Source organism: Parambassis ranga, chromosome 9 (assembly GCF_900634625.1).
Source record: "Parambassis ranga chromosome 9, fParRan2.1, whole genome shotgun sequence".
Taxonomy (NCBI): domain Eukaryota; kingdom Metazoa; phylum Chordata; class Actinopteri; family Ambassidae; genus Parambassis; species Parambassis ranga.
Window position 1 is genome coordinate 20,659,802 of NC_041030.1, and position 27,233 is coordinate 20,687,034.

General features: G+C 41.8%; 1 protein-coding gene and 1 long non-coding RNA gene across 2 annotated transcripts in view; one reads left to right on the forward strand and one right to left on the reverse strand.

Annotated features, from left to right (window-relative positions):
• The window catches only part of smarca2 (SWI/SNF related BAF chromatin remodeling complex subunit ATPase 2), a 45,816-nt gene extending 39,568 nt beyond the window's left edge, over window positions 1–6,248 (forward strand). Inside the window, exons 32-34 of the mRNA XM_028413560.1 lie at window positions 196–322; window positions 1,025–1,158; window positions 5,017–6,248. Of these exons, the coding sequence (XP_028269361.1) occupies window positions 196–322; window positions 1,025–1,158; window positions 5,017–5,052 (297 nt within the window). The 3' untranslated portion in view covers window positions 5,053–6,248. The remainder of the gene's footprint in view (window positions 1–195; window positions 323–1,024; window positions 1,159–5,016) is intronic.
• LOC114440965 (uncharacterized) lies at window positions 2,547–20,499 on the reverse strand. Its single transcript, XR_003671231.1, has 3 exons — window positions 20,489–20,499; window positions 13,039–13,047; window positions 2,547–2,797 (listed from the first exon to the last, which is right to left on the reverse strand). It is a non-coding gene; the product is annotated as an uncharacterized LOC114440965 (long non-coding RNA).
• Window positions 20,500–27,233: the final 6,734 nt, after the last annotated feature.

Here is a 27,233-nt window from a genome sequence, read left to right on the forward strand (position 1 = left end):
TTTCTCTGGACAGCGCAGGATTGCGTGGCTTTATTGGATAAGGTCTATATTTACAGCCTGTCAGTGAATAGTAATTGTTTCTCCAGACTGTGTGTTTTACTCCGCTGACGCTTCTTTATCTGCTTTATTCTTCCTTTCACCTTGTGTTACTAACTGTTGGGTCGCTTTTGTTACGTCTGTTTATTTTCTATGCAGATCTACGAGGACTCCATTGTTCTTCAGTCTGTATTCAAGAGTGCCAGACAGAAAATTGCCAAGGACGAAGACAGTGAGGATGACAGCGACGAGGATGATGATGATGAGGATGACTCAGAGGCTGAGGGTAAAATGCACACTTTCTAGGACATGCATATGAATGCACACACACACACGCACACGCACACACACACACACTACAACCTTGTGTCGTGTCATTTAAATTCTGTGCTGGGTAATTGCTCTTGTATGTATAGAGAAGAGTGTGGACAACACAGGGACACACAGAGTAGAGAGGACAGGAAAGAAGCTTTTAAATTGTTACCTGCACAAAAACAACCTCGGCTGACCTCAGCTTCAAGTGTTTCACAGCCTGTCGGAGTGAAGAGTGAGGTTAGACAGGCTAAAGGTTTTCAGTTCCGATGGCAGTAGCCATCTTGACAGCACCTGACTAAATATGAAAAACATCAATACACTCAAAATGGGTGACAATGAGGGAATTAGCAGTGGCTCAGTGGTAGAGCAGGGTTGTCCAAAAACCGGAAGGTTGGTGGTTCGAATCACAACTCCTCCCTAGTCACTGTTGTGTGTCCTTGGGCAAAGCCAATGTGTATGGCGCTCCTTGCTGGTCATTGTATGACACTGCTTGGCAGCAGCCTTAAATTATTTTTAAAGTATCTTAAATAATAAAAAATAAATAAAAGATTTGTACCAGGCTGTAAACATGTTTATTTCTGTTAAGTGTAAATGTGGATGTTTTAATGTCTTTACGATGGTTACCCACAGCCTTTGTTTGAATGACTTCTGTTTTTTTTTTGTTTTTTTTAAGCCAAGTCTGTGCGCGTTAAGATCAAGCTGAGCAAGGAGGCACGCAGCCATGACAAAGGCAAGAAGAGGCAAAGCCGAGGGAAGGCCAAGCCCGTGGTCAGCGACGACGACACAGACGACGACCAGGATGATAACGTAGGTCATTTCACTGCACTCAACACGTCTTTTAACTCATTAATGTCGGCTTATAAGAGCATGTCATCCCTGTCGGGGACGTCAGCCTTGGTCATTACAGTCAGGCTGGTTTTGTTCTTCTTCTCTCAGTCTGCAGCTGCTTCACACCTGGAGTTAAATGTGTATGTAGGGGGAAAAAATAAGAAACAGCAGCATCTCTGTGTCACCGTGTTCTGAAAGAAAGCCCGCACACACATTTTTTTAAGAGTAATTCATTAATTGTTTTGCTTTTGTGTTCTTCCATTATGTGTCGGGCACAGCCTTTATTTCTCAGTATTATCCACGTTCTTTTGTGTTTGTCCTCCTCTTCACTCAGCCTCATTTAATTTGCTGACAGACAATAAGCAGTAATGGGAAATTAAAGCCACCACTGTTGTACCTTTGTTCACATAATAGGCAACTGGGGTGCTTTTCTGGCTGCTTTTTCTATTGTACATTGACCTGATCTGTTCGACCTTATCTTGATTTTATGAAGCAAGCTCCAGCAATATATTATTCTACACAATATCATACACATTATGTGAACAGACAGAGACTGAATGGTGTTGGATGTCACTTCCTGTAGATGGTTTTCTCCATCAAACGGGTGAGACTGGCTTATTTTTAAACTAAGACCACACTCTTCACATGCTGTAATTACTGTAGGGAAGCAGGGAGATCCTTAAACCCAGGGTGACATTGTATGAATCCACCTGTTTCCACATGTGGGAGGGGATTGAAAGGGGATGACATTTTTTTATCAGCCGGCTCATCGAGGCTGCAGCCATCTGGGATTTAGCTTGATAGCAAGTGCACCCCAGCAGGCCGCTGCTGTTTTTATTGTGAGGGAATATGTGGTGCCCACTGTGAGTGAAGATGAGGTGCAGGTAGTGGCTTCAGTTCATTGATTCAAAGTCAGGGGAGAAAGAGAAAGAGAGAGGGAGGGGAGGGGATCTAAAAGGTTACATCTACTGTATGTTAAGAAGCAGACAAGGTGTCGATGGCTAGTTATCAAGAATCAGTGCAATAACCCCCCGTGCTGTTCTCTTTATATCGCCCAAGTGGCTGCTTCAAAGGCTGAGAAATGAAGGCCCCACATGGAAGTGTCATCTTACAGGCTCCAGAAGTGAACTCTCAGACCCCCTTATGTCTGACTTTACAGCAGAGATAAACATGTTCTTACCTCTCAGTGGTTTTGAAAGGATATCTGCATCCTGTGACATCACATGCATGCCCTCTGTGATCGTCTCTCGCGGTGCACTTTTCCGCTTCCAGATACTCCCTTCAGTCCACCTCACAGAGGTCAGCGGGCCACGTTTAACCCCTGACAAGCTGCAGCCTCACTAAGCATGTTTTTGACCATAAGGCAAACTTATTTCACATAACGTCTGTACTGATGTGCATGTAAACTGCGACTTCACTCTCTGAAGAAGGTGTGCGATCTTTGTTTAGTTCTGTTGCAGTCAGACAGTGTGGTTGTGAGGAATTGATTGGCGCCTCTGATTCTTATAGAGTCTGAAAGTATTTGACAGATGGCTGCGAGCATTGTTCTCACTGCCAGCCGAAGCTGTCTGACTCTGACTAAATCAAGAGTTTCTTCTTCTTTTCTTTAGTTTTGAGTCTTTAGTTGTTGGTTTTTTTTTGTACGTAATTGATCCAATGTTTGACAATTGAGAGCTGACCCATCTAGGGCAGAGAGAGTCTGGAGCTCCCAGAGAGCCGAACAGGATCCAGCAGCCATCATGATCTTAATCATTAACTTGATTATAACATGAATGATTGACTTTATAAATACAGAATGATTATGGGTCGCTGGTTTATTCTGCCTCCTGTCAGAAGGGGAGGCTGAGAGAAAGGACATCAGTATAAAAGAAACGACCACACGTCCAGTGCGGTCTGCAGCTGGATTTGTGTTCAACAGAAGATATTAATAGGAACACACGTACCTGCTGCACAGGCTGTGATTGACAGGTGAATGTGAAGTGAGTGTAAGGCACCCTCCATAGTAACTGTATCACTCCATATGATGAGGCGGGCAGGAGGGCTGCTCCTGTTATAACTTAGTCTGTGTCTGAGGCTGCTCTGTCATTACGATCATGTTATTTCGACAGCCGGGGTGAGATATCTCTTTCAGAAGTGAGGCTGGAACAGCAGTCTGAACCAGATTCATCAGTGTGGGTGCCTCTGTAGGACACTTCAGTGTGAATACCCACCCCCCCCCCCTTATATTCTGCCCTTACTCATGCACAAATTAAAACACAGCCAGCCTAGTGCTGCTCTCGATGGCGTGCATGTGTTCTCCTCGAGGTCGATCCGGAGCTGTTACTACCTCTGATGCCGACTCGGAGGGGCCACAAAATGCTCCACCCCTCCACCTCTTCAAAATACAACAATGCGCTGCGATACAGACACAATGAGCGGGCGGTGTGAACGTGACTAATGTGGAAGAAATGATTTCTAAATTTTCAAGGTGGGACCTCTGAAATCACCCATCAAACAGCGGAATAAATGATAGTAGAGGGCTCAACACGCCCCTCTCTGTGTGGCCACTGGTTCATGATGTCAGCCATGAAAAACTCCTCTTATGTCCAAATCCTAAGAAAACTTTCTGAAGGTCCTGCAACACGCTGAAGCACCGACTCTGCAGGAGCAGGAGCTTCTCCTTAATCCAGGATCAGACTTAGGTGTGTCTCTCCATCTATGGTGTGAAGGTGCAGCATTAGAGGCATTGCATTATTCATGAGCTGAAGCTTCACCTGCAGCATTTGGAGTTGGTGGTCATGAATAAAGCTAATCTTATGTACACAGCTGGCTGGAGAGCAGCATATATATATATATATATATATATATATATATATATATATATATCAGAGAAGTCCCATTACATTTTTAGTAAAATAATAGAGCCTTTGTGTGTGTTCTTATAAAGATGTTTAATTCTCAGCTGAGAACCAGCAGCCGGGTAGTGATGGTGTGATGTGGCACTGAGTGAAGTTTTGGTTCCTGCTGCGGTGACTTCAGAAAAGCCTTTTAACTCCCAACCTGCTGCTCCAGCTGAGCTTCCTGGGCTGCATTGTGTCTGGTTGGAACCTTAAGCCTCTGAACCCCGAGCAAGACTCACTTGTCACACTTAACTGCAATTTGAAGTTCCACCTCCATGGAAACGGCACAATCGTCAAGCAGAGAACACATCACAGTTACAAAGACAGAAATCCTTCAGAAAGAAAAACGTACCTTGATTCATTATTATAACTCTCGATTGTACAGAAATGTAAACCTACATCACTATGTGCATTTTGTGCCCACAGTGGCTCTGCATGTTTACATTTTCTGCGGCGATGCATTCAGGGACCATCAGAAAATTACAATATTGATTCTATTAAGTCTTTTTTTTAACAGTTCTTGATTTTTAAAAGCTATGTGTAGCATTAAAACATCTGAATAATCACCCTTATGTGCAGCTGGAGGCCTGACCGGCCGCGGCTGTGTTCAGTGTTAACACACTCTGTGTCCTTGTGCGGTGCATTCAGAGGACACGCTCTCACTCTCTCTCTTTCTTCCTCACTGCCCCGCTGTCCAGAAACAATCAAAACTGAAGGATCTGAGCAGAGGGCGCCGGCTTCACCTTCAGACCTCCTTGCCTCTGAAGAGCTCTTAAATCAGGATGTTGATGTATTCAGTTTCAGTATATTCAGTAATGACCTGTGCCGCCTCCGCTGCCGCTCTCCACAGACAGTGCACCCTTCATCAGACACCGCTCCCCCCCTCCACCCTCTGCATCTTTGTCTGCCTCTTGTCTTAATGCTCTTCATCTCTCTCTCTCTCTCTCTCTCTCCGCAGGATCAGTCAGACAAGAGCAAAAGCGACGACGAGTGAGGGACAGGCGAGGACGATGTGAAGGTGCTGTTTATAGCACTTACAAACAGACGGGCGGCCTCCTCCATTGCTGTTGTTCAGGTTCACACTCTGTGTTTTTTAAATGTGACTTCATCTGTGCGTGTCGTCCCCCCCTCCCACCAGCTTGGAAATGTATAAACTAATAATCAGTAACATACAGCAATACCAATCAGCTTATACTCCTGTTTTTAAAACTATTTTGTAGTATATTTTTTAACTCTGTGCTTTAATGAAGCACAAAAAAAACATTGGTCCCTCTAGACACACTTATGCTTTATTTGTACTTGCTTGCTTGCACTTAAAAAAAAAAAAAGATCCCATTTTTTTGAATGTGAAATTAAAACAAATACAAATTTGTTGTAAAAACCAAGGGAGCCCCATGTTGTTACAAAATGGCAATCAATTTTTTATTATTATTATTATTTGTTTTACCTTGTTGGTGCCAAATGTTTAGAGAACTTAGAGAAACTGACCGTCAGCTAAGCTCCACCCACAGCTTGGTCACGTCACTGCAGCACCTGCTCGCCACACTGAGGCTGTCTGGACTTTCTTGCTCCACCTTGGTGAGCAGTAAAAGTACCTTTTTTTTTTTTTTTTTACTCTTATCACCCGGGGAGCGAGGAGCGAGTTCTCGCGGAGTATGGATCCAGCTTTACTAACCGTTGGTCAGCTCCAGTGTGCAGCTGTAGGCCGAACTCCGCTGTGCTTTTCTTTATGCCAGCAGTGATGCTGCTGTTTGGGCTGTTTGACGGCCTTCTTCCCGCCGAGCTGTTTACATTAACCCCCCGAGCCTCCGGAGCGCAGCCAATACTGTCGTGTGAATAAAGATGCAGCCCCGGCGCCCTTGTGTGGTGCATTCAGAGGACGCTCTCTCTCTCTCTCTGTCTGTCTCCTTCACTGCTCTTCTGTCCAAAACAAATCAAATCGGAATGAGAGGATTTGAGGGAAAAAGGTCACTGGGTTCATCTTTAGACCTTTTTACCTCTGAAGAGCTCTTAATTCAGGCTGTTGATGTATTCACTTCATGGTGACCTGTGCTGCCGCATGATGCTCTTTGCAGACAATACACCTCTGCACCTCTAAACCCCCCCCCCCCTCTTAGCCAAAGCTACTAAAACCTTTCTGTAAGCACAGGCTGTCAGGGCTTAGAACACGGTCAGTCATAATAATAACAATAATAAAAATATTATAATACAGATCCTAAATCTACATTGATTAGTCCACACATGCTGAATGCTTCGAAACTGCTTTTATTATTGAAATGCAGGTGGCACATCATTTAGGCAGGTCGTATGTATTTCATGTATTCTTTCTTCTGACGTTGTGTATTTGATTTAATCATTTTGTTTGTTTGTTTGTTTGTTTGAGGAGCAGGGGAAACATCTGGTTTTTAAACCAGCATCTGTCGTAGCAGTAACATGTAAAATGTAGCACCTGAATACAGATTTCAAAGACGGATGACAACACAAAAAGTACAAAGTTAAAACAGTATTAAGAGATTTTAAATGTTGATTTAACCCTTTGGTTTGAGGTGATTGTGTTCCCTGTGAGCCTCTTTTTTTTTTTTTTTTATTGTATGTTGTTTGTAGCATGAGCGTGTTGGACAATATACTGTACACATGCAGATATATCTCTTCTTTGTGTGTAATCCGTGCTTGCCGACTCTCCTTAAGTGTGACTTATTCTTTGCTTTCTTTGCACAGTGTCTTTGTGGTTGTATCTCATAGCCCAGGGCGAATAAAATATCACTGACTTTCAGCACAAAAAAAACACCGTCTGTGTGTGTTAATGATAAATATCTCAGTACCTCAATACCTTTGTAGCACAAATGTCACACTCTCTGTTGGAGATCAGTCAGATCAGTACTTTCAGTTCCTTGCATCACTGACCAGGACCTGTTTAAAAGATTCATTGAGAGCTGGTTTCATGTTTAGTGAGGAGCTGAAACCATCACATATATCTTCTACTGTAAACAGCATAAATAGCCCCCTTATAGTATCAAGGAGAAAAACACATTTGCCTCTTTTGGTAACACAGATGAGTTGAGTTGTTTATTCAATTTATCTGATCAATAATATTGGCTGCTGTCATGTTGGAAAACATCACGGCTCCTCAAAAGACTCCTCATATTTTCCTCCTGGTTGGCCTCAGGTGAGAAAAGGTAAGTGATGTGAAAACAGTAGGCTGTGCTGTATGTTGGATTATTGAATTCTCATCTATTATGTTTACATATTTCTCAGAGAGCAGTGTGAAAACAAATCAACAAATCAATTTTCCCTGTAAATAGTGCTGAAATTGGCCAGTTATTTACTTTTAGACACATATTTTATATGTATATATATCTACATGTATATACAATAAAAGTAGTAACAAGTTAAAGTAGTTCTTGGATTTAAATATTTTTATCAACGCGTTTATGGCACTTTACTGTATTTACTTGCATGGTGTAATTCTCGTGGCGACCACTGTGGGGCGCTGTCACTTTGCATAAGCTTCGACTTCAACGGAAATGATTAAGCTAGCTGCGCAATAAAAGTGTCAACAAGCTAACTGTCGTCGTCGGTACGTTCGTATCTACGAGACAATACGCCGCGCTCTTTGTTTCCGTTTTAAACGAAACTTTTACTAAAAGTTAACAAACGTAAAAAATATCAACGGAACTTCCAAAGAGCCAAGATGGCGGCCGGCGGAAGGACCGCTGCTGACACAGGACCATTAGCATGTTAAAACCTAAACTTCTGCGGCTAATGAAGACAGAAGAATGGATCCTTGGGGAAGAAAAGTACATTTTATTCATAAAAACCATCGAAAATGCAGCAATAAATTAAGAGAAATTGTTATCTGGGTTTCATATTATCTTTTGAACTTAATGAACAGACACAAGAGACACCTGATGATAAGGTAAGACACCTGTTTTAATTCAGTTCAATTCAATGATATTTAAACGACGTGTTTTGCATTATTAGCTATAAGAAGTGTCCAAAAATACTGTGCATTAAAAATAAGGTTTTATTTGCATATATTAGTGCAAAAATGTATTGATATTTTACTGTTATTGTCCTGTGTAGACATGTGTGTGTATCATTTACAATGTTTTACTTCCCTTCCTGGGCTGCACATGCTAATTTTTTAAACTTCATTTTTAGTCTTCACATTTATTAATTATAAGTTTAGAAGAAAAATAGTATTTCTTGAAGATTTTTAACTTTATATTTTTGTACTACATTTCTCAGATACACTCAGAGTATTGAATTGTAATTTTCCTGCCGGCCTTGCGATCAAGCAAACAAAAATACAGACTCACAATAGAACAAGTTTGGAGCATTCAAACCCTCGGCTGTTTTTGGATTGGGATCAGTATGTGCAGGTCTTGCAGCTTCATATATTGAATAAGTCTCATTCTGTTACTGTGTCATGTCTGTTCATATATAGTGTTCTGCCTGCTTTGCATGTTGCAGAGAGTCTACAGGGCCTCAGCTGGACATGTGATGCCTTAACTGGACTTTGATTGTTATTTAAGAAAATATGCAGAGACCTTTTTTTTTGTGTGTGGCTGTTTTGTGCAGATCCGGCACTAGATAGCAGAAGAAGAGTCATCGTACTGTACAGCTGGCCCGGGCGCTCACACCCCACGGCACATCAAAACAACCCTCCGTTTTGTATCCCTGCCATTTTAAACAGAGCTTCACTAAACCAATTCCCCCTGAAGAATGACCATCCATCGCCCCCTTTTTATGTGTCTCTTTGAAGTGCCGAGCTGTTGGGATAGACTTGAGCCCAGGAAGAGAGGGCCAAATTGGATGTTAATCCTTGTCTGAGTGCCAGAGATGTCAGCTGGAAAAAGTCAGGTGCCCGTGCGATTCCTGCTATTCCTCTGTAGCTTTTGTCTGCAGCTCGGCCATCATCACATTCCCTGAGCGGCACAGGCAGGTCCCTCCATCCCCACACTGAATCAGGAATTTTCCTTCTAATGACTCATGAATGTCGATCTGAAAAGGCCAGGTGCTCTCTATTATTAGAGAGTGCGGTGTTATCTGGTGTCGTAACGCGTCTGCGGGCCCGATCGATGCACAGCTTAAAAGGAAGAGCGGGAAAAGGCTTTGTCTCCCTTTGGATTCCGGGGTTCACTATCAGTTTAACGCATGATCGAGGAAAAGGCTCATTTTACTTTGCACGGCTGAGACCTGGTAGTCTGGAGGACAGCGGGGGTTTCATGTGCAAACAGACATTTCTTTATCAGAGTTCACGTTAGGACCGTCGTTATTTTCGATTTAAGTCAGAACACGGCGATTTATGTTCAGATTGCAGATTTTTCACAAATTACAGTGTGTAACATGCAGTTGCTCATAAGATGCAATTTTTCCTTTGACAGAATCAGTCCTCAGATTTGCTATTTATATTCTGGTTATTGACCAATTTCCAGCACTATTTACGTCAGATATAAACACTGTTATCCTGCTTTTTACGCCACAGTTTGTCTGTACTGAAAGCATTCAGAGCTTCTTTGTGGTTTTAAGGCACAGTGTGCATGGTCAATGACAGCACTGAGTCTGTATGATGGAAATTTTGTTATTATTTATTACGCTTGAGTAAAAGAAATTGTGGTCTAATGCTTCTGTCTCTGTACCACCACCCCGTCTCTAGGTATTTCCATATTGGATGTATACAGTTTTCCCCCTAATATTATATTAGGGGGGCGGCCCCCTTATTTGTATGGCGGCATGTTATTTCTGTCTCTACATGCACAGCAGTTCATGTACAGCGTGTACACACACAGAAATCTGCACGCTCAAACACACATGCAAACATGTGTGCGTACATACGTGAGCAAGAGAGCACACTCCCACCAGCAGATAGAGAGCTTGTGTTGTTTTTCTCACCAATGCTCATGACATGCTAGTTGGATAGACTATGCTATGCTAAGCTAAGCTAAGCTAATGGTATGCCTCCCCAGAGCTGTAAACCAAAGGGGAAACACTGATATATTTCATATTATTTAAAAAAAATCCTCCTGAATGTTCTCTGCTTCTGTTTTCTGCTGTCATCACTTACAGTAAATAATAATACATTATGTTTGTTGGTGCCTTTATGGACACTGAAGCTCACCTTACATCATTCAGATCAGTATTCTCTGAATTGTTTCAAGGTGCTTAAACAAAGTGGCTCCTTCACGACCATTCTTAACTATTAAAAGGCTGAGTCTGTAGTTTTATTTTGTTTCTCCTACGTCCACTTTAACTTCATGTGTTTGATGAGTTGAATACTTTTACTCCGATACCTTTTCTATGGGCAGCATAGGAAATAAGCTGTGGAGGAAGAAGCATAAGCAGGGAAGGAAGAGAAGGGAGAGACGATTGAAAGAGGAGGAGGAGGGGAGGTTTGAAGACTAGTTTGAAGCATAAACAATATGACATTCAAGCTTTGGACTGCTTTCTCTATAAACTACCGTATTTCCCAGACTATAAGGTTATCAGGTGCAACTTATATATGAAAAAATATACAATTAGTTAGAAATACAATTAGCGTCCTGACATCCCATTACAAATATTATGGAAGCTGGATTTCTTTGAGTTGATCAGTAGGGTTCAGATGATGCCCGCTGGTTAAATCAGCCTGCAGCCATGTGCTCTGCTGTTACAAAGGTGGCTGTGCACCAAGTCACCAGCAGAACGTGGCTCCTTCATGTATAGACCCTGTCCTAGTGTGCACAGTGGAACATGCGCTGCACTCCAGCATCAGATAAACCTTCCCGCCGGCTTTGTTGCACCCTTCTGCCCAGCAGCCTCACAGATCTATCTGGTTCCTTTGTCTTCCAGATCATGTCATAACTGTCCCTTTGATAATGTTTCACACTTTGGAAATTGCAATGCTGGAAGCTTGTTATCTTGTTACAGTCTTTTTCTGCTTTGGAGGTAATAATTAGTTTCAATTAAGATTCTCTGTCAGTGCCTTTTGTTCAGGTTTTTAGCACAAGGTTTGAAGAGGATTTATCAAGCTGTAGCTGCCATCAGCAGGGACCGTTCCTGATCTGAGAAGTCCTGTTGGGACTGTTAGTCCAACAAACTATACCCATTATCATACAGATGATTGTTGCGTGAGAAGTCATGCGGAAAATATTCACAGTGTAGACTGTTGTGCTGTTTGAACTGTTCTTGCTAAATGTAACCAAGCGGCAACGTCCAGAGCAAAACTGCCCCAACTGCTGCCCTGTTTGACTTCCAACAGTTCCATCCCCAACAACACTGTTTAGATGAACCACAGGTGGATGCCATGCACACAGTGTTATTGATCTGACTGGCTGATTTTCATATGTTCTTGTTAATGCATGTATTAATGGCTGGTTTTAGGGTGCAGTCCTGTCGTCGCTGGTGTATAAACGTTCCTGCATAAATACAAATGTTAACACACTCATAGTTTCCTCGAGGCAGCAGAGAAGTGGTTTAGTGAAAGTGAACATTTCCCTCTTCCTGCTTTCAATGAGCACCTGAAACGCACCCAAAGGCAACAAATCATTATTTTCGAGATGGATGCATTTCATGTTTGCCAAATTACCATGAACAGCATGAACATGTATTTGTCATAAAGTGCTCTGCACAAAGATGCAAAGTGAAGCTCGTTGGTCTGAAACATTTTCCCCTCATCCAAGTGATAAATGTGCTAAATGCCTGCCTTCAGCCCTCAGCCGATGATGCTCTCCTTGCAGCTCCAGTCAGTTGTGTGATATTATGGATAGTTTGCATCAATAGACAAACAGATTTTATAATGTCTTTAAACTTCTGCTTCAGAGGAGCCCATGAATAAATCTCTCTCTGAGCAGTGTTTCCAGCCGACCACAGCCTGCACCTTGTACTGAGCCAGGAAACTGCTTGTATTGGAACAGAATTTGGTATGAGCGGGCATGCAGAGTTAATACATGAATACCCAAACTAGCTGAATTTTAACCAATATTGTGTTGCCCTGTATGTCTTCCTCACAATAGGAATATTTGTATGCAATCGCTCCTGGCTGATATTTGTCATGTTCTCAGTACATTTTCTAGATCTTCTTTTTCAGAGATAAAAACCTGTATTCATCCAGGAAATGAACCTCCATACCTGCAAGAATTCTATACATTCGCAGCTAGAACCTCCCACAATGCACCACAGGTTTCTTATATCGTATGATCAGATTTACCCATGAGGGAGCCTCTAAGTGAAAATGAGGTCTGGTCCCCTTTCGGCCACACCTTTGCTCCTACTCTCTTTACACAGTGTATGTCCTCTGTCATCGTATATGTCCGCTGTCACCTTGAAGAATGGAATATGGTGACAACATACTGACGACAGCATCCGCCTGACGCTGCCGGCTCCATGTCTGCTGTGTGAATGTAAATGCAGTATGACTTATTAAAGATTAAATAAGGACTTGTGACACTAAGCTAACATAAGACAGGTGTCACCTTAATGGCCTATTATAATTATTGTTATGTGCATACTTTAAATCAGAATGTAGCACCCTGCAGGTGGATTAAACAAGGGGCAACAGCGGTGGGTAAGAGATAAACCATTTGATTCGCCAGTTTACTGTCCTAAATCCCAAACAACTGACAGGCCAGGAGGAAATACTACACTGTGTACACTGCACACTGATGCTTTACCAATGTCCAAATCACATGTGAGGATAAAACCAACCGTTGTCAAGGTGTGTCACTCATTTGAGTGATCGTATTCTTACTAATTCAACGTAACAGGCTCCTCGGTTGGTGTTTTAATGATAACTTGACAGTTGCATCGCAATGTAAGGCTTAGCTTAGCTCTATGAGACTCCATGAGTGGCTGTGACGATGACCATAAGCTAACCTGACAATATTGTGCAATATTGTGACAGCAAATGTTAACAAGTTCCTGCTCCTTAGTTAAGTCAGCCCACTATCAAAAATAAAAATGGACCAAAACAACATGAGGCTAAATGTTATATGCACATCACTTTCCAGGACTGGTTACTCTGTCATGCAGAGTTTTAGACTTAAGCAGGTTCCAAACTCTCATTGTACCATAAACAGATCAGCTGCTTGCTGTAATGTCAGATTAGGTTTCTTATAACACTAATTATTGGTAATGAATCGTTCTGTCATGTCGCTAAAGTTGTGTATTGGTCTCCAGCTATTGTGTTTAATTAAAGTCAACTTTTATTTTTAATTTGATGTATCATTTATTGGTATAAAAAGACAAAACGCACACATAATCACCTGTGAGATAAGATGAGTATTAAACTGACAATATTCTCAGTGTGGTATGAATCCAAAATTCAGTCAAGACATCCGTTGAAACTGAGACTTTACATTTGCATAGTTCACAAACACCATCTGTCCTTCAGAAACAGCAAATAAGGGCAGATCAGAGTAAACACGGCTGTCCAGAGTGTTAGCTGGAGAGGGCAATGCGTGATGTTGTCTCAGGCTGTTCTCTGCAGTAGGATTTACAGTTGTTTGCGTGAAGATTTATTTTTCTTCTTCTTAATTTCATGCAGTAGAAATCCACCAACCTGTGCACAAGTCATGCTGAGTGCATGAGGTTAATACACTGTGGCTTAGATCCTCTTCAGACTAAAACTACCAGCATTCAAAACAAAATCGGTGTTGTCTATCGCCAGTTGAGGAACCGTTTTTTGCACTTTGCCACAACAACTTCTTTCTGTATTTAATGTACAGTATAGAGCATTAATAGTTAACTGGCGGTGTATGTATTGATTTATTTTCACATGGAACATAGTGCTGAAGGCGAGCTGCACCCTGGGGCAGGTTCCATCCCCATCTGGTAAAAGGAGCTGCAATGGATGAGCAGCATCTTAGAAGCTATGTTATTGCTGAAATGCACTTTGGGAGTAGCACTTCCAAATATTTGTGTGTACACCAGTTTTCACCCACACCTTTCCATCAAAGAGGCAGATATTTGTAATGCAGTTCTGCTCTAATCTGAGCTGTAGAAACCAAGCCCTGAGACCTAGTAATGGTCCATAAGGAAAGCTGAATGGAAACCAAATTACTTTGTCCACTTACCTCCGTAATTCCTCTGTGCACTGTTGAAAATAGGCGGAAATTGTCTCCAATCATACAAGTAAAAATGTTCAAAGCGGTTGAACAAGAAAAGGCAGCTATGATAAAAACTTTGAAACATTTTTTTTCTGGCAGAGAGGCGTGAGGACTTTCTTATTGCTAGCTGGCTACTTTTCTCAACCTTCCAGAGTAGAAGAGATACTCAGGAAAGCTCAGATGTGGCGCAAAGAGGGCTTAAACAAAAGCAGACAATGGCAGATGAAAGACTTTTTGAAGAGCTTTCATCCATGTCAGCCCTGTAGAAAAAGACATTAAAACAAGAGCAGCTACTGTCACGGAGGTCCTGCAGAACTCAGAGAGGCTTAAAACGAAAGCGGCAGTTATTCAGTGCTTCAGTCCTCTGCCTGCTTCAGCTGCAGAGATTGACAGGGAGAGGAATTTCATTTTATACATGACCATTAGAAAGGACTTGCATATCTGCCCCCTTTTTTTTTTTTGACATGCCGAGCAGCTACGTAGAAAAGGTTCCATGCGGTGCCAACTGTCAGCAGGTGTCTGACGGTGTGAAAGCTGCCCACATCCATCCCGTCAGAGCGATGAGACGAAGCCAAAGCGTGCAGGAGTTGGTTAAATAATTATGCCTGAAGGGTATGACATTTGGCCGGGAGGACAGGAGCTGTGTAATGAAGCTCCAGCAGGGAAATCAGCGGCGTTGGTACAGTGTTTACGTGTATTCCAGAGTGTTTAATATCTGTATGTAAATTAGGTGGTTGCACAGGAACTCTAGGTTTTGTTTCAGTGTCAGAGTTATTTCTGGAGAAGTTTGTCTTCTCATACATACAGACCTTTACACTGTATGTATCGACTGCCCCTATACTGCAGCAGCGTAATCAGAGTGACTCGAGAATTGTACATTCACATTAACAGTCCTTTATTTTAACAACAGAAGACAAACTACACCCACAGCAGTTTCTGTAATAATAATTTCTAGGGCTGCAACGATTACTCGAGTACTCAAGTAATATTCGAGGGCAAATCGGGAACTAATTTATTATTCGATGACTCGTTAGTGCAGCCATATCTATGAGGAAACTATGATATTTACTCGAGTAATCGCAAAAATAATCGGCAAGTTTCCAAGTATCAAAATACTTGTTTGTTGCAGCCCTAATAATTTCCTTTTAACCTTTTAAATTACAACTACTTTGTTGTAGTGGGTGTGCAGTCCCCAGATGGCAGATCTCATTCCAAATGTTTAATTGATGAGCTAACTAATATGCAGCTCTGATGGGAGTCGAACCCACGTTCCATTGTTATAAGACAACTAAACCGGTGACAGGGTTTCGATCCCGAATGCAGCAGCTGAAGCACTGAACTGCTTCGAACGTCAACGACAGCGTGTCGTTACATGTAGTTACATTTTCGGCATATCCATCACCACGACACAAGTCTGTGGCAACATAAAAGCATGTGGCCTTAACTTCAGCATGTGGAGTCACCTTTTCACAAACTCTAACTTAAGCATATTAGGGGCAACAGTGGCGCAGTGGGATAGCAGGGTTGTCCAATAACCGGAAGGTTGGTGGTTCGATCCCAACTCCTCCCTAGTCACTGTTGTGTGTTCTTGGGCAAGACACTTGACCCTAGCCTGTGGCGCGCCTTGCTAGTCATTGTATGACACTGCTTGTGCAGCAGCCGTAACAAATTTCCCTCTTTGGACTAAAAACACTGAAGCCCTCTATTTTCTATTTATGCTGAGGATTTTTTATGAGTCTGTGGTTGCCAGTGCCATTTTGTTTGCTGTTGTGTGCTGGGGCAGCAGACTGAAAGCAGCGGACACAAACAGACTCAACAAACTGATCAGAAGGGCCGGGGATGTGGTGGGGGTGGAGCTGGACTCCCTGACAGCAGTGTCAGACAGAAGGATGCTGTCTAAGCTGCAGGGGATCCTGGAGAACAGCTTCCATCCTCTACACCACGTGCTGCTGAAGTGCAGGAGTACGTTCAGTGCCAGACTGATCCCTCCCAAATGCAGCACTGAGCGCCACAGGAGGTCCTTCCTTCCTGTGGCCATCAAACTGTACAACACCTCCCTCTGAGATCAGAACACACTGTCTTGTAATCTTATCCATATTGGATTTATTCAGACAAGATTTTACTGCACATGGTACAAGTTGTATTATATATGACTTTAGTCTCCACTTGCCAGGATTGACTTGAATGTACATTAATGTTTAGAATTTATTAGGTTTTTATCTTATATTTTTATTTTTATTTTTTACGCTCACTACTTTACCTTATTAGTATTTCTGTCTTTTTGAGTATACATGGAGCACCTGGAACGAAAACAATTTCCCCCCGGGGATCAATAAAGTATTTCTGATTCTGATTCTGATTCTGATTAGATTATAATCACACATTACTCCTTCTGCCAGGTACAGGGTATAAATCACTCAGCTGAAAATTGCCCTACAGGAGAGATTGAAATATCACATGCGTCTCAGTTTGACCGTCAAAGTGCAGAAGAAATAATCACACCCTCCAACTACAGTAGAAATAATATGCTGCTGTCTGCAGTTTTCAGGGTTTTGTTGCAGATATCTTGGCAGCACAATTAAAACGCAGCATGTTTATGACGGCAGTTGTAGACGATCAGTCAAGGCAACAATAACCGTCTGTGTATATAGACACAGTGTGCGTCCATCGATGTTCATTGTCTTTGAGCTCCTTTATTTGGACATATAGCAGAGTATAATGAGAGTTTTGTCACTGAAGAGCAGTCTGCTGATACTGCTGTGGCATTTTAATTATTTTGCTACCAGTGTTATTCAGTCATTAATAAAGTCTGTTATCACCTGATTGTTATTGTTCATTGTCCATCAAGCTGTTGAATGGCTGTGATCAGTTTCATTATCATCCCAGGAAGCACCTCAGACAAACTTTCTCCTCAACCAGCCTTCAGAGGTTCCTGATTAGTCTGTGTTAGTTTCACCTCATCACTCACAGCTAAACAGTAGCAACAGGGTCTACTAATGTGCTGTGAGCTAGCAAATTTAGAGATATGTGATAGGCTGATGTGGGACCTCCGGGCAAAGCGTGGCTTTGCATCAAAATCAATCTGTTTCTTAGAAATAACAGTCCTGATGGTGCAGCAATTGACCAATCAGGCTCAAGTATTTAACACCACCATGTCAATAGTAATAATGGAAATTCACTGGGCTGATAGGGTTAGTTTACTCCTGTCTTTCAGAAGACTAATATATTGCATCGACAATGCATGAAGGCATCCATATCTAAAAACATCAAGGAGAAGTGAGAAGTGAAAGCAGCTTTCCTCTGAGCGTGTCAGGGCAGTGTGAGGAAATGACACGGATGCCGGCTTTGTTGACAGATTATCTAACCATAATTTAGGAGAATAGATGGAGCCATGCAGGCAGTGAGTTCAAAGGGAAAGAGATGTTAGGAAAAAGACGAGGCCTAGGAAAAGGCCTGGCATGTAGACAGCGTTCAGCTCATCTCTTCATTCCATCATTTGACCCTGATGTGCTCAGGAGGAATTCAACATCTGAAAGAGAAGTGGGATTAGAAACGACCGCTGGAGCAGGTGGCTGGATTGTAAAAAGAGACAATCGCAGCCTGTTGTCTCAGCGGTTCGACCTTCTGATAACATTTTCTCTGCAGCTGCACCATCTGCACATAATGAAGGTTTTTTTTATTCATTACAGTTTGTCAACAGAGCTGATACCTGTGTGAGGACACACCCCCCCTTTTACTACTCAATCGAATTTCAGACGGCAGAAGAAATGTGCAGACTGGAATTGTCTACATTTGTTGATTTATCGCTTTGTTGGACTTCATTTTTCTTCCTCTCCCTTTAATTGATGTTTCGACAGGTTGACAGGTTTTTACATCACCGTTCTCATTTTTAGTTGAGTCTCACTGCTTTTCTAAGAATTGCTTTCAGTTACAGCAGGTGGCTACACAGGTCAGGTCACATAGACATGTCAGTGGAGACCAAAAACCATCAGCCTTTATCTGAGCACACCTGGCAAAAAATACTGTAATACTGCTTCTATTCTTGTAGATATGAATGAATTTACTTTATTGTTATTAACATGAAAGCAAGAGGAAGAGATTACCAGTGGACAGCCATGTTCAACCTGAGACTTACATGTAAATAAGTCTGATCACATACAGTATATCCCACAGCACAACTCTGACCCTTAAAAACCAGACTGAGGCACAATATAATGACACCCATGCTTTCACAGGAAAGAAGTATAATAGAAGACCAATGGGAAATGTGTGTTATTTTTTTGTTTTGTTTTTTGCTCCATAGCAAAAAGTTTACTGTGTGAAAAACTACTGAAGTATGAGTCATTACTGTCTGAGAAACCAAAAGAAAACCAGTAATTGTTGAGATCAGCAATTAGGTAATGTTTACAAAATCCATAATGTAGGTGTTTCTCTAATGCCGGGTGTACACTGTGCGATTTTGGAGAAACGTGGAGATCTGGTCGTGGCTCTGTAACGATGGACTTGTGTCACACTGTGAGACAGGTTCAACAATGGCCGTTGTCAGCGTCTTGATAAGCTGATAAGCTTATCAAATTCTAGCGGTGTCATGAACTTATATTGACGATCGCCTGTCATTCAGTAATTGGCCATCGCACAATCTGCACGCATCAGACTTGACGTCGTACCAAAGCTTCTTAGATCCACCTCACATAGTGTGTCGTGCACTGGTCTTGGTCTTTTGTTTATCAATGGGTTGCTAAACATCGCACAGTGTATAGAAGCCGTTAGAGAGAGAATTTCTTGCTGGCCAAATCAAGAGTGACACACACGGATTAACTAATAACTGAGAAGTGACATGAAGGTAATGAATCCCTGTTTGTGTCATTTCCGTGTGATTCGAAGTCCAAGTTTCCGTGATAGACTATTTATTTAGTTTTGCCTGTGAATTATTTGAAGTAATGAGATGTGTGTGGCGATGTATGTGGTACAGTACGACTCCACATGCCGCATGCTCTTGCTTCATTACAGTCACATCTCTCTGTTGTACTTTTTGCTATAGTAGCTTTCCACTGAAATTGGTCCAGTCCTTTTACTGCCTACATGCATCAATGAACCTTGGCCTTCCATGATCCTGTCACCCCATCTTGGGGAAAATACCCGTTTTTGAAAATCTCTGTCAGTTCAGGTGGTTGTTATTGTAGGTTTCTAAAGTGCTGACATGCAACACAAAGAAGAGAAGTCTGGACACTAAGGTTGGCAAGCTTGGAAGTCGGGTTTGTGTCCAAGCATGCTTTTCCGCTGATAGCTGTCCACCCCTCTCCTGGTACATCCAATAGTGTATCCCATTACTCGCTAGCTGCTTTCTTCAGACTTCCCCCTAAAGCCTGACGGCCAATAATCAATGCTTGGGGATGACTGGAGATGCTCCGAAACAGTCATTTAGCCATCACAATTTATCCTCTTGTCAGAGTCTCTCAGATTTTTACACTGCCCATTGTTGCTCTTCCAAACGCAGATGCTCGAGAGAACTGAAAAAAAAAACCCATTTTAAGATAATTGATACTATGTTGGCTACTGTTATGCAGTCTGTGGTTTTATGTTGTGGGTGATCATTTTGTCTGCAGGCACCCTCTTCTGTGGGAGAACATACACTGCAGTGTGCAGTTTTAACAAAAAAACATCAGTCAGCGGGTTCATTCAGAAGATGACAGAAATCATTTACACGAAATGTTCAGCCTGCTGCTGGCAAAGGAAAAAAAGGCCTACTGCACAATTCTGAAAGAAGTTCACTTCAGGTTTGATGCCTCAGGGTTTAATTGTACTTTAGTAATGACTTAAAAAAAGGCTTGCTTTATATTGTGCTAAAGTGTGTACACCTTTATGCACCTTTAAGTACCTGTCAGTCAGATATGCTGAATGTGTATCTGTCATCCATAATGCAGCATCCAAGACAGGCTTAAATCAATGTTGATTCCAATCACACAAAGGACCGTCATTTCAAGCTTTTACTCACAAAAACCCTTTCTCATTTTACATAGTACAACTAGATAGAGGCAGCGAAGTGATGAGGTCTGTGCCGCCATCACGGGTTTTTATTTACTAAAGGCAACTATGAAATGTGGGGGGTTCCATTTTCAGATGTATTTCCCTCATGTTTTACTCTAGTTAAAATATTCCATGGTGTTCAAGCATACTCACAGATAGCATGCTGACACAGAGGGACAATTTAGAAAAACACATTTTTTTTATCAGAGCTAAATGGGCTTTCTGAATGTCTCACAAGAGATGAAGTGCCTCTGAAAAAAGGAGACAGAGGTCCATTTTGCAGCCTGCCCACACATACCCTCCTGACCAAATATTCACCCGGCATGCAGGCAAAAACCATCTATCTACATTCCTGCAATCCTCTGGGGTCTGCAGAAAGAAGAGCTTCATGGAGATCACATGAGGACTGTGAAAGAGGACTTTCTCAAAGTCTGCTCTGCCTCACAAAAAACCCAGAAAGTGGGTTTATTTTGAAAGGTACACCAGCTATAAATAAATAATAAATACATCAAGCCCAGAGCCAAAAATGCTCCACATACAGCAGATAATTTAGGTTTTTTTTTAAGAGGAAAATTGTTCTTAGCACAGGGCTTAATTTGAGTCTGACAGGCAGGCTTGGATATGCAGAGCACAACACAAAATAGCTTTTCAGCCTCTTTTACATGTCAGCCTGTAGTTTCACTCTCAGCTGTCTGTCTGAAAGACAAAAGCGTTGTGCCCAGAAGCATTGTGTCAGTTTAAAGCATGCTAGCTAGAAAAATCCTCAACAACCAAATTATGTTTTGAACTGTCATAAATCTGAATGCTGACAGTGTGAAGTGGGAAGCTTCGTGACAGCACATTCTTCACCACAGTTCAGTCGGGGCTGCTATTAGAGCTATTAGATTTGGCTGTTTAATGTGTTTTTTTGCAGCTTGCTTAGCTGCAGGATGATCAGTTATTGATTACCCCATGTTTAGTTCCTGACATGTTGTTGTGGTTTGACTTGACTTGATGTATGTGTATGTGTATGGGCTGCTGTGTGAACTTTTTATAACATGCACATTCTTCATGGTTAAGTTCAAATCTTTGTCTTAGATAGTAGTGTATGTACTCTTAGCGAGTCCCTGCCACTTGATTTTGGAATTAGGCTGTTCATAGAAATTCTTGGCTTATATCAGATACAATCTTGTTAAATGACAGATGCCGTTTTTCGTGTTAGGAACCCAACTGCATGTAAGTCTGTTGAAGACATTTTTATATTTAAGATATTTTTTTTTATTGCATAATTTTGGTGGTAATGTTTTATGTCCAATATATCCATCCATTCATCCATCATCTATTAATCTGCTTCTTCCTGCAGTGCAGGGTCACGGGGGGGGGGGCTGGAGGCCTACACCCTGGACAGGTCACCAGTCCATCGCAAGGCAACATACACACAGACAACCATTCACACTCACATGCACACGTACGGGCAATTTAGAGTGACCAATTAACCTAACAAGCACATCTTTAGAATGTGGGAGGAAGCCAGAGCACCCGGAGAAAACCTGTCCAATATATAATATATATAAATAATTTTAAGGTGTAAAAACAGGATAATGCCCTGCGTTGGTTCATTTGGTTTTATTTTGTTCTACTATTGGAGTGATCTACTTGCAAAGAAATGGTTCTTTTATTGGTTGTTCATTTTTGGCCTCTAGTGGCCGTTGAAGGGACTGCAGTTTTTGGGATTCATTTCTCAGCCCTGGACGTTGCGGACATTGATTGTATAGTGGATGGGCACCATAACAGCTCCTCTAAAGTGAGGCCAAAACAACTCAATTACCCACCGGTGGCTGGCTGTAGTATGTGTCATAAATCCTGTCGTCTCCATTGTGACAGGGGTATGACACTGTCCCCTGTAGATCACTGACATGGCTTACAGCTTGTTGGCTGGTTTTCATCACGCTCATCTGCTTTTGCATGCTCAGATTTTTTTTTACAGTGTTATGATGTTATTTAATTATTTAAAAGGAGGAAGTAACATAACAGTTAATAGCCAATGAAGCGGCTGAGCATTTAGCACATTCATTTAACACATGCACTGGACTTTGGACAATCTCTGGACTTTTCACAGAATTCTCTTATAGTCTCTTATATCATCACTGCTGATGGACGATGGGGCTTATAAATAGCTTTGACTGCAGTGGAATTATTGGATCCTTTCACAAGAGTGATGTGTGAGGTTTAGTTAAATATAAAGATGGACCCACACTGTCACATCCAGAGGCCCTGGTGCCATTTAAAATGCATGCTTTATAATTTATTATGCACAGTATAGCCTGCACTAATGTATCTAAAGCATGCACAAATAGCACAGGTTCTTGAAATGTTTTGTTCGGCGTCCTTTAAATAATTTTCAATAGGATGTCCAGTGCTTTAACCAGGGTGAGTTGAATGTTCTGAACTGAATAGGAGCTACCATTGTTATTTTTACTATCCCCCTCCTGGCAGTTTGGGGAACGGATATCTTTAAGTCATTCAGGTCTTTAGCTCTCCTCCATTATACAATAAAATACTCTTATAAGAAAAGAAGAGGTTCCCTTTTCCTGGAGGTCAACTCAAATGTGTCCCAATGTACAGTTTATACTGTATACTACTAACCCCCTTTGCTAAATTTCCTGATACAGAACATAGCTTTCTGCTTTAGTATCTATGATTTTATAATGAAGAAAGATGTGTTCAAAAATTAGACCGCATCCCACTGTGGCTGGTTGTCAGTCATGCAGTCAAAAGTTTGACAGAGAAACCTCTGCATGTGCTATGATTAATTGCACAGTCCCTGAAGCTCAATCCTCAATCCTTCCAGTTTTCCCATATTTGGACTTGGATAGTTGGTGTGGTGACAGCCTGAGCCACGTGCAGAACTGCTCCTCGCAAAGCTGAAGCTTCTACATTTTTCTGCTTCAAATGAAAACACAGGGGCAACAACAAACTGTGCAAACAGTGGGAGATAAGTGGTTGATGGTTTTTTTCCGTACACCCTCACCTGTAGTGTTTTTAATTAACATAACACTGTGTGACTGGTCACACACTCAGATTTGGTGCCTTGATACAGGCCTGAAAGTTTGTTAGATTGTTACACCTGTCTGTCCCCAAAGATCAATGACACTGCTGGTGCTTGTTGTACCTGGTTGTCTACAAGCCATTGCAAAGTCAATAGGAGAGATGGAGGAGACATGTTGGACATTCAACCAGCTGACGCACTTGGTTGCAGCAGTCCCATTCTACAATATTATTCTCTGCCTGAAAAGCATCCACAGACACATCCAGCGGGTAACGGACCTTCAGTGAAGTCTATCCGACTGCCAGTCTTTTTGAAATCTGATGCTAAAAAAATAAAGTACCTAAGACTGTTAATAAATTGTGGAGATTATTCGAAATGATGATTTAAAATGGATGGATATATAAAATAATCTAAGAATACAAGTTATCTTTTACAGAACAAGAAACTAATTTGGTGCAAAAATGATTATTTTAAGCTGAATAAAAACTGAAATGATTCCTCTCTTGCTTAATGTTTTTCTTAGGTTACATAAATCAATGCTTGTTAAAAAAAAGGGTGATGGACAGCTGTGAGGAGGAGGGGGAGGCAAAATCATCAGGCAAGGGATTTTTTTCAGTATTAAGGAAGGCTCACAAATATGCTGGTTGGAAAGAGGACAAATTTAATTTTAATACTATTTATGTTGTTTTCACTGTATTCAATTTGTTAAGCCAAATACAAAACAAACAAGCCTAATCCTGTTTTTTGCATTTTGCTTAGAGGACGGACTGATTTGGCCTAATGTAGACATGGGATTAGTCTCAGGGTCCTATCATTTAAGGAGGTCTGCAAGGACATGGTCCTGGTGGAGGCTGGGTAAGGACTGCAGAAGGACCCTGGGAGGAGCATTAACTGTAGACCACTGACAACATCCATGACATGTATGTGGCAGATCAAAGCATTCCCAGAGAGCACAAACTCCAAACAACCAAAGTATCCGCTCACTGGGCCTTGAAACCCCTCAGCGTATTTGACACACATCAAGGGACAACCTGCCATTTCTGAGGTGGATCCTGAGAGATTTCTGCAGCGGTTTGTAACCATGGACGAGAATTGCGTCCACTACTGTCAACCAGAGATCAAAGAACAATCCGAACAGTCTATAAACCAGTGAGATCTGGATTGATAGCATACATTTGTGTGCTGAGTGCTGCTGTCAGTGGAAAACCCTTAGAGTGTTGCAGAGGCACGACAGCTACAGATGGAAATCAACAAGTGCAGTGCTCTTCCACCACTTCTGTTCATCACCTCAGACTGCAACCTCTTCACCAAGATGGAGGTCAGTGGTCATGGTTTTGAATGCTGTGGACCACTTTCTGCAAGTCCAGTTCATGGACGTCTACAAAGAAAGGGTTTTCAAATTCTACCCCAAACTTATTGGTCAGCCTGTGTAATTGTTTATGATTTCATTTTAAGCTGCAGATCAGTCTGGACTCAAGTAACACTTCGCACCATTTAAACGAATGCAAGTTATCATGATCCTTTTAATGTATTGGATATGCAGGATGTGAAAATGTTCTGGCAGCTGGCAGTAGACGGTGTTTAGCATACACTTTAAATGAAATTGATTCAGACAATATAATTCATATAATATGAACCACTCATATGGTGTCTCATACTAGAAGTCAATTTTATTCATGCTATAGGGCAAACAAACAAACAAACAAAGGCAGATGTCAAACATATTTCTAGCTGTGAAGGTGAAATGTGCAGAGCCCTCAAGGGGTCCCTTGAGGGTATCTTCTTTTTTTCTGGCTGAAAAAACGTATGTATTATTACTAACTTATGTATTATGGAGCAGCCGTTGGAGTGCCCTCTCTTTTTAGCATCCAGGATGGGAGGGAGAAATAATCATTAGGTGATCAAAATGGATTGTCAGTGGGGAGCAGCTCTTAGCAGGGATTAGTGAAAAGACAAAGATGTGCTGTTGCATAAGTGCTCTCTGAAGAAAAAGACTCTGATATAAACTATACTTATAGAATGGAATAAAGCATTTCTATTTTGTTATGCACCAATGTCACAAACAAATGACACTTCTGCCTCGACTCTGCTTAATGAGGCTTGGACTAAAGACAAATCAACACATAATCATAAAATAATTTACGTCTGAGCACTGACTGTCATTTGTTGAAAAACATTTCTTTTATTGTCCCTAATGACTTGACACTCTGAATCTATTTGACAAAGAAAACCAGTTCAATCAGGAGAGACTAGATGTTCAGATGAGAAAGAATTTATTGAAATACAGTGAATGAATGAAATGTGCTTTGGCGTTCTAGACCCCGATGCGATGACCGACATCCGAAGGGGGAGAGAACAGGAGATGAGGCCGCTTAGGCAGGAATCCCCCCGGGTCTAGACCTGGTGGTGGTGAAGGAGCAGAAGAGCAGGGGATAAGAGGCCTTGCCCTGATGAGGAACTGGTGGAGCTTGGGGTGGAGGAGGGTTGCCGAAATCGATCCGAAAGACAGCTGGAGAGGAGACGGAGAGATTTTTAAATGAATTGCTGAGCGGTGATTGGGCAGGAGAGGAACGGCTCGGCTGCTGATTGGTGGGGGAGTTGCTCTATATTAACCAGCTGATTAAGTGGGAGGCAGAGAAAGAGAAAGGGGCGAGGGAGAAGGCGGGACAAGTGTGAGGAGGATGAGGGAGAGGCGGTTGGAAAGAAGTGATGAAAGAGTGAAGATAGTCTTCCTGATTGAACTTGCGCTAAGAGCTTCATTTATGACATTTCTTGTGACACACTGTGTGGCCTGTGCTAGCTACCTGTCTGCCCTTCTCAATCCATTCTTCCCTATGAGGTGATCCTAATCCTTCCACTAAATGCCATGTGTCTTTTTTTAACTGTCTTTAACACTGTCCTTTAAATGCACCGAGGTTTTGTTTATATTATTTCACCATACCTAAAGCTTCGTACATGTGGCTGGACTGGCAGCTGTGGGCGTGATTTAGGTATTGCAAGACCCTAAAAAATGACATCAAGAAGGGTTTATGGGTTTCCTGTTGAACTGATTGTTTAGAAGTTACCTTGCGATGTATTGACGGATGGTTCATTCATTCATCTGTCGATTATACCTGGCCTTTACTATGGCTGTGTGTTCGAAATCACTCACTCCCTACTCCCCATATGGGGAGTTCAGTGTAGGGCAACATATAGTGAACTTATTGTGAAAGCATTTCTGGACTTTTCGGACACTACCTCCATGATTTTCGGTCGCCGTTAATGATGTCATTACTGTCGCAAATTAAACAAGCCGATCTCTGCCAGCTAAACAAGCTGTGTTGTTAGCAATAATAATTTGTGCCGTTATAGCCCAATACACGTTTTATGGCAAAACATGAATAAAGCAAACACAGCCAGTCATGCTACATTCTTTATAACACAGGTGACGTAACTTCTGTTCCCATTCTTTTAGCCGGTCTGTGCAATGCATGATGGTACATATTGCTAAAAGTAGCGACCATCGGATGGGCACTACTTTTCAAGATGCATTGTGGGATACATTGAGGCCCCTACATGGGGTCTATAATTTCTCACTTAGAATTCAGACAGCACTACAAAATATATTTTTTTTTATTTTTATTTTTTATTTTAGATACTGTATTAATCCCAGAGGGAAATTCTTTACGGCTGCTGCCAAGCAGTGTCATACAATGACTAGCAAGGCGCGCCACAGGCTAGGGTGAAGTGTCTTGCCCAAGAACACACAACAGTGACTAGGGAGGAGTTGGGATATAGTGATTAGGGAGTGATTTCGAACACTTTTCTTCTGGATGTGTCTGTGTTATGCTAACTATACACAGGACCTTGTATTCCCACCATCCACCCTGCTAAGTAGAATTTGTAGGGGATCCATTGAACATTTATTCTGAAACTTTAAAAACTAAAACTTCAAAAACTAAAGTACTATATTTTTTTAAAAAATCAGTTGTTTTACTGATATTTGCCTCTGCTGTGCAGGGAGTGGGAGTCTGCTCTCTGTATTCCTTCTGTCTG